Below are 11,154 nucleotides of genomic sequence, written 5' to 3'. Positions count from 1 at the left end.
AATGCTTAAGATTTTAAAGATACTCATTTTCTTTGATGAAACACTGAAAAGAATTATATTTGGCTGTATTAACAACACAGAAACATACCTTCTATAAAATGTTAGATACACTGTGAAATGCTTAGCTTCTATATAGTCCTGTAGCAACCCAAAAACATTTAGCATATGCAAGAAATGCTTTTATCATTTGTGCTCTACGCTGCCTAACCAGAAGCACACTGGGATATACCACACTGGGACACAAAATAGAGTACCAAAATCCAGGGCTCTGGTTCAGATTCTATCCAGTCACATCAAGGAACCAATATTTCATTATATGGACACACGATTCAAAACCACACTATTGGTGCTGGGAATATAGTTTAATGGTACAGTGCTTGCCTAGCATGCATGAGGCCCTGAGTTCAATTCCTCAGTACCACATAAACAGAAAAAGCCAGAAGTGGCACTGTGGCTCTTAAGTGGCAGAGTGCTAGCCTTGAGCAAAAAGAAGCCCAGGCCCTGAGTTCAAGCCCCAGGACTTGGCAAAAAAATAAAAACAAAACAAAAGAAGCCATAGTATTTGAGTGCCTGCCTGACACTAATAATTTCCAGACCTGAGGACTACTGCAATTGTATTAAATTTTACCTTGTTCCTTAGTTACCCTAGAAAATGAAAGTAAAATACTGGGAGTTTTTCCCCCTAATAAAGGCAAAGTAAGAATACTTCTTTTCTTTTTTGAGAATTTTATATCAACTTCTATAATTATTAAAAACAGAATCACTAAATCAGTTATTTTCCACTCTCACCATCTTGTCCCTCACACATATTTCACAATTTTCATTTTTATTTACTTTATTTTTAAAGAAAAGTCTAACAGAAATGGACAAAAGGGTGAACAATTATAGCAGCAGTATTCATTAGATACTGAAAATGAATGATACAACTTGTGGGCGGGGATGGGAGGGAAAAACTGTGAGAAAGTGAAGGAAGGAGTAATATTGTCCAAAAAGAAATGTACTCATATACCCTCTGGTATATCACTTTTTATAATAACAATTCAAAGAAGGAAGGAAGAGAAGAGGAAAAAAGTCTATTTTGGTACCTAGTTCTGGTAGTACAAGGTCAAGGGCTGAATTTGGTAATGGCTTTATTGTTGGCAAGACATTAGGAGCAATTGCAATTTATAATTGTACCTTTGTTCTTGGATTAAGAGGTGTAAATTTCCCACTTCCTGATGTGGCATTTAATGGAGAACAAGAATTACTACTAGCTCCTGAAGACCTGTTTATAAGAAATGAAAAGATAGTGAGAGAGTGAACTGTTATTATAAACAGCCATCACAATTAATGTGAACAATTCTCTGTGCTGGCAAAACTTGTAAAGAATTGGTTGATTTAAATACAGATGAGGCAAATTATTCATTATATAATTTCACCAACATATAACTTTTTCATTATTTTTATTTTTTGCCAGTTCTGGGGCTTGAACTCAAGGCCTGGGCACTGTCCCTGAGCTTCTCTTTGATCAAGTGCTCTACCACTTGAGCAACAGCACCACTTCCAGCTTTTTCTGTGTATGTGGTACCAAGGAATCGAACCCAGAGCTCATGCAGGCTAGACAAACACTCTACCACTAGCCACATTCTTAACCTCTATAACATTTTTTTGGGGGGGGGGGTCCAGTCGTGGGGCCTGTACTCTGGGCCTGGGCACTGTCCCTCAGCTCTTCAGCTCAAGGCTAGCGCTCTACCACTTGAGCCACAGCGCCACTTCCGGCTTTTTTCTTTTTGCTTATGTGGTGCTAAGGAATCGAACCCAGGGCCTCATGCATCAAAGGCAAACGCTCTACCACTGAGCTACATTCCTAGCCCCCCTATAACATTTTTTAAACTCATAGAATTTTTTTTTTTAGAGCTTCTTCATCACCACCACAAAACATACTCCTATTATTAAGAGCTTAATGTGACATGATATGATTGATGACTCAATAATGGCACATTATATTAACAAAAGTCCATTGTTTATATAAGGGTTCACCCTTTGTATAATACACTCTGTGGGTTCTGAGAAATAGTTAATGATATGATCTGCCATTACATTATCAGGCAGGTATTTTAAAAATTTTATGGGTATGTTTTTAACATTGAAAGAGAAAATGGTTGTGCAGTAGTGTGCAAGAAGGTACACACAATGAAAGACAAATAAGAACTAGAGTAGCACAATCACAGTAAGGATGCAGAATAGAGATGAACCAGGGACACCATCCACTTACCAGCAAAGTGACTCAGCAAGGCAAATCAGCTGAAGATTTGTGAGCTTCAGTTGTACTTATTGTATAAGGAGGAAGATACTGCTGATCAGTTTATCCACCCAGGAAAAATGTATACATAAGTACTCTACATAGGTGTTAGCCCAATTTTGTTTTCGGTAGTCAGCTTATTACTTACTCATCATCAAATTCTCCCGTTCAATATAAATATCTCTGCAGGAATAAGTCTATCTAAACTTGTCATATATGAATACCCTCTTTTCACAGAAAACCGCAGACCATGTTCACACAGTGTATTCTTGTTTTTATCCTACTTGTATCTTACCTTCTTGTATTTATTGCACTGACAGGAGAGACAGGACTGCACTTTGAGCTTCCTAGAACTTCTGCTCCTGGAATAGATACCTCAATTGTTCGCTTTCCTCCTTCTAAAATTTAAAAACAAGTATTAGTTTCATTATCTTTCAATGAGATAACAAAATTTTGACCAGTTTCTATCTTATTAGAAATTATATATTACCAACTTGATGGGTGTCTGTCCATTAATCATTACGGGCTAATTACACTTGCAGGATTTTCTTTTTAAATGAACAATGAGACTAGAAACTTAAGTTACTTATATTGATTCAAAAGCATGACAGTTCAGAGAGCATCTCAGACAAATGGTTTATATTAAGTCCAGAGAAAGAAACAAAAATTAAGAGCTAGCCCCAATGGATTTGAGATCTTTGTCAAAAACAGCATACCTACACTTTTTCCAAAGAAGAGAAAAAAGAGAAATTCCAAAAGACATTCAGTAAAATTTTCAATCTTTTATATCTATTTCACCATACTTTTGCTGAAGATAGTATTAGAGGAGGGAAACTGTCTGAAGCTCATGTGGCTTAACACCAGTATAATTATGCACATTTCCAATAGTTCAGATATAGGCAATCCATTAGAAAAGATTCACTAGTTTTTTACATGTGAAAGACTTTAGATGCACCCCAGGCAGTTTCACTAAGTCTTCAGTGAATCACTGCTTAATAGCAGTAATTTCCTGGTCATGAAACCATATCTAATTACTAGAATTACTAAAGTACTCTAGAAAGCAAAAAGAGGCTTGTATACACATGCCTGCACATGTGCATGTGTGTTTCATGACATCTTTGTTCTTTGTCAGTAAAGACTGTGATTAACAAAAGAATACCTTAGAGCTATAACCATTGGAGTAGGAAGAAAAAGCCGATGGAAATTCACAATCTGCTTTGGAAATTCAAATAAATCATTTTACATTCAAAGAGGTATAACATAAACTCTACTCTCAGGGTATGCTAAGTTCTGGATGAGATAACAGAAATAAAAAGTATTTTAACCTTACAAAATAATTGAGACAAAAGATGCTATATTTAACCACACAATTACTTTTCAGAATAATCTGTTTTACATTTCTTCATTGTACCAAGAACTAGCTCATATTATTTCACATACATATTATTTCTGCATACATATCAAATGAGGAGTGTTCAAAAATCATACATAGCAAGTACATAGTAGTGTTCATACATATTTGGCCAATTTATTCTAATTAGAATCTGCCTCTAGACTACACAACCAAGAAAAATAATAGTCAAAGTTGCCTGGGACTGTAATTTCAAGAAAGAAACTACTTCTAGCTGGGATGACAATACTACTGGCAGAATTAAGAGAGAATAAATATATTTTAATCAGCACAGAACAAATGACCCCCTCCAAAACACCTAAGAGGATACATTGCTGATACAAAGCTTTTTCTATTCTTAAAAAAAGAACCTTCTCTTATTCTGGGCCCATACAGCTCCATCCCTGAAGGGAATAAATTCAATTTTCCCCTGAAAACCAACTTGAGATCTTTGTCATTTCATTAATATCTCTTTGAATGTGATTATGAATACTAAGACAACAAATTTTTCATTTGCTGGCCTATTGCTTAGAAACTTCTCTAGCTTTTCAAATTCCTAAATTAATGAGAAAAATGTTTAAATGGTTTTAACAGAACAATAATTTGTAATCTGATGCTAACAAAATTCTAAAATAAAATTTCAATTCTTGTATTTTATACTGAACTGTAGCATGTGTAGGTAAATATAAACTTTATTTAGATGTAGTACAATTTAGGAACTCTGACATCAAAGATTACCTGGCATTATGGGCTAGAAACAATCAAGAGATCAGCTTTCTAATCCTTTTTTTGTTGTTGTTTTAAGTTATTCTGTGATTCAAGCCAGTAGCCTTTGGTGTGAAATTAAAGGTAGTGAAATATAAGCTTTGAGATTTCTTTGGTTCAGTGCAAACTTGCAAATTTAAGAAAAGTGAAAACACTTAATTCTATTTTATTCTATAAATCATAAATCTTTGACAAACCAGGCCATGCTCTAAGAGGTGCCTGAACTGGCAACACTGGAGAAGAGGAGAGGTTCAAACCAACAAGTTTTTGCTGCTCTATCAATTGTAGTAGTTTCTCTCGAGCCTCCATACTCTGTCGATTCAATTCTGCAATCCGTTCCTCCATGCTACTTGGTGCTAGAGATTGTGCTACTGGACAAGCCTTGGGAAAGCAAGGAAGAAATAGGACATAATTCAGTATTGAAAATCTTCACAAGTTTGACTCTTCTACTAAGTGCCAGCAAGCTAGTGTACATAGCCCTTGCTGTATGTACATGTGAACAGTAGACAAATGAGAACTTACAAATTATTTAATTGAAGAATTAGGACTAAAATAAAAGGATACTAATTATCCTACCACTACTGCCATGTAAGCCCACAGCTTTTCTTTGTTTTTATTATTATTATTTTTTTTTTTTTTACAGAGGGGTTACAATTACATGGGCAAGATAATGAGTACATTTCTCATCAAGCATTGTAGCCTCCTTTGTTTCCCCTTCCCATCCCTTCCCATCTTCCCCCCAACACCCACCAATTCCTCCTCCCCCGCCCCACCAAAGTTGTAAAGTAAGTTCGTTTTCGACATAACGACTTGTACATCTCATTGTTGCAATGGGTCCATCTGTATCCCTATTTAAACAATTTGTTTTTCCCCTTCCCCTCCACAAATTATACCAACATCAAATACAGTAAAAGCAGGGGTTATACCATGGGGGAGGGACATACAAAGCAACAAAGAAATAATCTTATAAATGTGTTAGAAACAATCGCATGAAAGGAAAAAACATTTGAATACATATCTTAGGGTTCATTTCCCTAACATCAACTTATCTGACCTTTTCTGCTTGACTCAGACATATACAGTTATTGCAAATAAGGGAAACCATGGGACTTATGTATCTTTGGGCCTGGCTTACTTCACTTAATATAATTTTTTCCAAGTCTTTCCATTTCCTAACAAATGGGGCAATGTCATTCTTTCTGATGGAGACATAGAATTCCATTGTGTATATATACCACATTTTCTTGATCCATTCATCTACTGAGGGACATCTGGGTTGGTTCCATATCTTAGCTATGGTAAATAATGCTTCAATAAACATAGTCATGCTGGTAGCTTTAGTGTGGTCTTGTTTGTTGGGTAAATGCCCAAAAGTGGGATTGCTGGGTTATAGAGGAGCTCTATGTGGAGGAGTCTTTTGAGGAACCTCCATACTACTTTCCAAAGTAGTTGAGCAAGTTTACACTCCCACCAAAATGCAGTAAGGTTCCCATCTGTCAACATCCCCTCCAGCATCTGTTGTTATTAGAGTTCTTGATTATAGCCATTCTAACTGGGGTGAGGTGGTATCTCAATGTTGTTTTGATTTGCATTTCTTTTATGGCTAGGGAGGTTGAGCATTTCTTTATGTGCGTATTGGCCATTCTTATTTCTTTTTCAGAGAAGTTTCTCTTTAAGTCTTTAGCCCACTTATTTATTGGGCAGTTGTTTCTTTGAAGATTTGTTGTTGGGGGATTTAATTTTTTGAGTTCCAAGTATATTTTATATATGAGACCCTTGTCTGTTGTATGGCTAGTGAAGATCTTCTCCCAATCTGAGCCCACAGCTTTTCTATATTGATCTGTTTGCCTCAGCTAAGCTGCAAAAAAATGATCACATGACAAAGAGAAGTCTCCTAATCTAAATGCCATACATCTACTAGAACTTGAAGTAGACAGATTATCAACGAGGATCTACAATATTTGAAACAGATGTTTCCGTAATTGTAGTCCTCAAACATGCATCTAAGTTTGCCAAAGATTCTGAGAACTCAATCACTCCTAGTGACACTGTTAGCCTAATATATCTGATTTGAGAATAGTAGTGGAAAGGAACATGAAACAGAGCTAAATAAGTAAATAAAACCTTTATTTAATTAAAAAAGCTACACAAGCAATGTAACTTAAGTTTAATTTCAAAATTCCCAAGAGAAATGTACTTACATAATTTCTAACCATTACATTTAGCTAAATATGTATGTTCCTTTGCTATATATACACAATGGCATTTTATTCAGCCATTAGAAAGAATGATATTACATCATTTGCAAAGAAATGGATAGATCTGGAAAAAATTATGTTGAAGTTAAGTCAGGACAAGAGAGACAAAGCACCCATGTTCTCTCTCATATGTGGAAATTAGAACTAATTTATAAATGCATAAATAAACACATATGGGCTGTATGCAAGTGCACACAGATATATTAACGCAAGTATGCTATTTTTTTATATGCCTCTGCCACATTCTTTAGAAAAGCTCACAGTCCAACAAAATGAGTAACAAGAAACTGGTACTTGAAAGGTATGGGGAGAGGTCAAGGGAAGGGGTAGAGAAGTGAAGAAAGGGGGAAGGATACAGCCATGATATTCAACTAAGAAAATTAAGGGGAGGAGATGGGTTAGGAGAGATGGGGGAGAATGATGAAGGTGGTGATATCAAGCAAGATGCACTGTACTTATATATTGATTTGTTGAATGGTAACTTCAAGATAATAAATATTAATTAAAAATATGTTCCTTTGTGAAAAGACAAACACTCCCTAGTAGAAATTACTAATTTGTAATCTGTATCTATTATTATAAAAAAGAAATAAAACAGTATGAATTTTGTATTTTGTATTAAAACAGAAGACCGTGGTAAGGATATCAATGTGTGATTGCCCTCTGTAGACTGCTGATGCTTATACTAATTAGAAAAGAATGAAAGCTTAAGGCTTAACTGTGTTGCCTTCTTAAAATCAAGAACTACCACTTTCAAGTAATCTTCAAAATTAAACTTGACTTAAGTCCTACTCAGTGCACTGGTGAGTGTCCCCTTCCTGATTCTTCCTCTGCCAGTGTCTAATGAGTACTACTTTCTGTACCACTTTCTGAGTGGTACTTTCTGTACCACACTGACTTTACTTGCTATGAGTTCAATGATGACAATAGGTGGCCCTTATTTTCACCTCTCCTTAATGTCTGTTACCAAAATTCTAAATTAACTTTTTTTTCAATGATACTGGGGTTGGAATGCAGAGCCTCCCATTTGCTAGACTCTACCACATGAGCCATACTCAATCCTGTGTTGTTTTAGTTATTTTTTTGTTTTGTTTTTTTTTTTGTTTGGTCTCCATGAACTCTGGCCTGGGTGCTATCCCTCAGCTCTACAGCTTAAGGTGAGCATTCTACCACTTGAGCCACAGCACCACTTCTGGCTTTTTCTGCTTATGTGGTGCTGAGGAATCGAACCTAGGGCCTCATGTATGCAAGGTAAGCACCCTACCACTGAGCTACCTTCCCAGCCCCTTGTTTTAGATATTTTTCAGGTAAGTTCTCATGATTTTTGCCCAAGCTGGCCTCCTCCTACAACCTCCTAGCTGGGATGACAAACTTTAACCACTACCCCATTTATTGGTTGAGATGGGTCTCATTAACTTTTTGCTCAAACAGGCTACAACTGTGATCCTCCCAATCTTTACTTCTGGAGTACCTAATCCAGCTCCTTCTGGCTGATAAAACACTGTACTGCCCCTTGATAGGATACTTACAGGATCTATCCTGACTCAGAATGGGGCAAAAGGAAGTGTTCTTATCATTGGGATCTGCATGAGGAGGTATATCATCAACAGTTCTGGGTGGAACTTAAGGTACTCTTTTCCCCCCCACAAATATGGCAATGAAGGTTTAAGTTACCAGATTAGCCTATAAAGATGCCTATTATGGCTTGAATATAAAATGTCCACCAGGGGTATAGTTCCCAACTGATGAGATTCTGGGAAGGGGTTGGATCCTGAGGACTTAGGCATAATCAACAGACTGTTCCTTTAATGGATCATAATACAATGACATTATCAAAATACAATTTTAAAAACTTGGAAGTAAAAAAGCTTGGAAGCAAAAGTACATTAAAAAGGACAGATGTATTGTCCCTTGTCTGTCTGCCTGTCTCCTCTTTCCTCCCTCCGCTACCTGCTCTCTCTGCTTCTTGGCCACCATGAGGGAGGTAACAGCCTTTGCCACATGCTCTGCCTTACCTCAGTGTCAAAGCAACCGACTCGGGTGATCACACAAGCCAACAGAAATCTTTCCTCCTTTAAGTTATTCCCCAGGCATTTGTCACAACAATGGAAGGTTATGAGTAACACAACACTTAGGCTTAAATTCCCAGTCAATAGTGAACTAGTACTCACAGCAGCATCACCAGCACTTTCCTGCTTGTTCAGCTCCGGCAGCCCATCGCCTTGTTCTCCCCCTGACCCAGTAATGTTATTCAGATGTGCCTTGATGGCTGAATTCTGAAGTGTCAACTCAGCAATTCGTGCCATTATGTCCTTTCTTTGTGTCAATGTCTCATTTGTTTGAAATTGTTGCCCATCGCCAAGGACAGGGAACTCTTCTGAGAATGGAGGATTTCTCAACTGTTGAGTAGTAGGATGGGAACTTGACAGTGGCTGTGAGAGGTTAACAAATGGTGTCTGAATTTTGTTCTCCAAATCTTCTCCCATGTGAGAGACTCTCCACCTCTGAGTGAAGAGACGACTCTCTTCATTTGAATTCTGATTGTCTGTATCAATAGGTAACATTTTCTTTTCCCAATTTTGTTCCTTCTCAATTACTTCTACAGTTGGAGGAATTCGTGGAGCTGGACGAGTTTGAACAGTCCTCCTCAACACTGTAGACAAAATTTTTAAATGATAAGCATATTATTTTCCAATGAATTGGTACTATAATCATTTCATCTGACTGTCATTTGTAGCTAGAGAAGCATTTCCACAGAAGAGTTTGGCTTTGAATCTCTAAATTATTTTCAGTAGAGAATATGAGACCAATGCTTCCCTAATAATCAAATACAAAGACTTTATATTTCTAAAAGCATTTATCAGTATTTTCATGAAAAACCACCTGGTAAGTTACTTTATACATTTTGATTTATGTTAACTCCTCTCTCAGGAGATGAGAAAAAGAATGTAAGCACTTAATTTAAACAAATTGTTTAAATAGGGATATAGGTGGACCCATTGCAACAATGAGATATATAAGACATTATGTCAAAAAATGAACTTTACAACTTTGGGGGGTGATAGGAGGGTAGGGATGGTAAGGGGAAACAAAGAAGGAGGCAACAATGCTTGATAAGAAACGTACTCATTACCTTGCTCATGTAATTGTAACCCCTCTGTATGGTATTTTCACAATAAAAAAAACTTTTTAATAATAATAAAAAAAGAAAAAGAAGTGGTGTTGTGGCTCAAGCGGCAGAGTGCTCACCTTGAGCTAAAGAGCGCAGGGACAACGCCCAAGCAGAGTTCAAGCCCCACAACCGACCAAAAAAAAAAAGAGTAGGGCTGGGAAGGTGGCTCAGTGGTAGAGCTCTTGCCTTGCATGCATGAGGCTCTGGGTTCGATTCCCCAGCACCAAATAAGTAAAAAGAAAAAAAGCCGGAAGTGGCACTGTGGCTCAAGTGGTAGAGTGCTAGCCTTGAGCTGAAGAGCTGAGGGACAGCGCCAAGGCCCAGAGTTCAGGCCCCACAACTGGACTCAAAAAAAAAAAAAAAGATTAAACTCTGGCCGGACACTGGTTGGCTCATGCCTGTAATCTTAGCTACTCAGGAGGCTGAGATCTGAGGATCGAGCTTCAAAGCCAGCCCAGGCAGGAAAGTCCGTGAGATTCTTATCTCCAATAAAGCACTAGAAAACCAGAAGTGGTACTGTGGCTCAAGCAGTAGAGTGCTTGCCTTGAGCTGAAGAGCACAGGACAGCACCCAAGCCCAGAGTTCAAACCCCATGACCGACCAAAAAAAAAAAAAAATAGGACAATCAATAAATAACTTTTAAGTAAAAAAAAAATAAACTTAGAATGGCCAAAAAAAGTCTGTCTGAAGAAGTAAATTTAAATTATTACATGTGTAATAGAAAGGAAAGCAAAAGATATCAAAGGCCAGGCCGGAGTTCAAGCCTCATGACTGACAAAAAAAAAAAGATATCAGAAGCAGAGAAAACAACATATGTGAAGCCTCAATATACAGAGGAACAAAGAAAAGAGGCAGTCCAGCTATAGCTAACAACAAGGGGATATAGGAGATTGGAGATATATGTACTTGTCATTCTAGCACAGCTTTTCAGACCATGTTACAAGCTTTATATTTTAAGTGCAATGAAAATTTAATGACTCAGTTCACATTTTTCTCTCTGCTCTCCTCTCCATCTATCTCTCTCTTTATTTCTTGAACTCAGGGCATGAACATTGTTCCTGAGTTTTTTTTGCTCAAGGTTAGTACTCTACCAATTGAGTCAGCTCTATTTCTGACTTTTGGTTAACTGGAGATAAGAATCTCACAGACTTTCCTGCCTGGGCTACCTTCAAACCACCATCTTCAGATCTCAGCCTTGTAAACAGCTAGAATTATAGGCATTAGCCAGATCAATTCACATTTCTTATATGCTATGAACAATGGGAGAGTAAGAAAAACAGGAATCAGG

At 37.2% G+C, this 11,154-nt stretch overlaps 1 protein-coding gene across 2 annotated transcripts in view; it reads right to left on the bottom strand.

The window, feature by feature from the left end:
• Window positions 1-11,154, bottom strand: part of Spice1 (spindle and centriole associated protein 1) — a 52,804-nt gene that overhangs the window by 3,198 nt on the left and 38,452 nt on the right. For both annotated transcript variants that reach the window (XM_070030226.1, XM_070030227.1), the window contains 4 exons: window positions 8,866-9,347; window positions 4,634-4,817; window positions 2,577-2,679; window positions 1,177-1,264 (listed from right to left, as the gene is read on the bottom strand). In XM_070030226.1, coding sequence (XP_069886327.1) covers window positions 1,177-1,264; window positions 2,577-2,679; window positions 4,634-4,817; window positions 8,866-9,347 — 857 coding nt within the window. The remainder of the gene's footprint in view (window positions 1-1,176; window positions 1,265-2,576; window positions 2,680-4,633; window positions 4,818-8,865; window positions 9,348-11,154) is intronic.

The sequence above is a fragment of the Dipodomys merriami genome, unplaced genomic scaffold (assembly GCF_024711535.1).
Source record: "Dipodomys merriami isolate MVZ:Mamm:240054 unplaced genomic scaffold, mDipMer1.0.p SCAF_2, whole genome shotgun sequence".
NCBI lineage: Eukaryota > Metazoa > Chordata > Mammalia > Rodentia > Heteromyidae > Dipodomys > Dipodomys merriami.
This window is presented reverse-complemented; position numbering and strand designations above follow the sequence as displayed.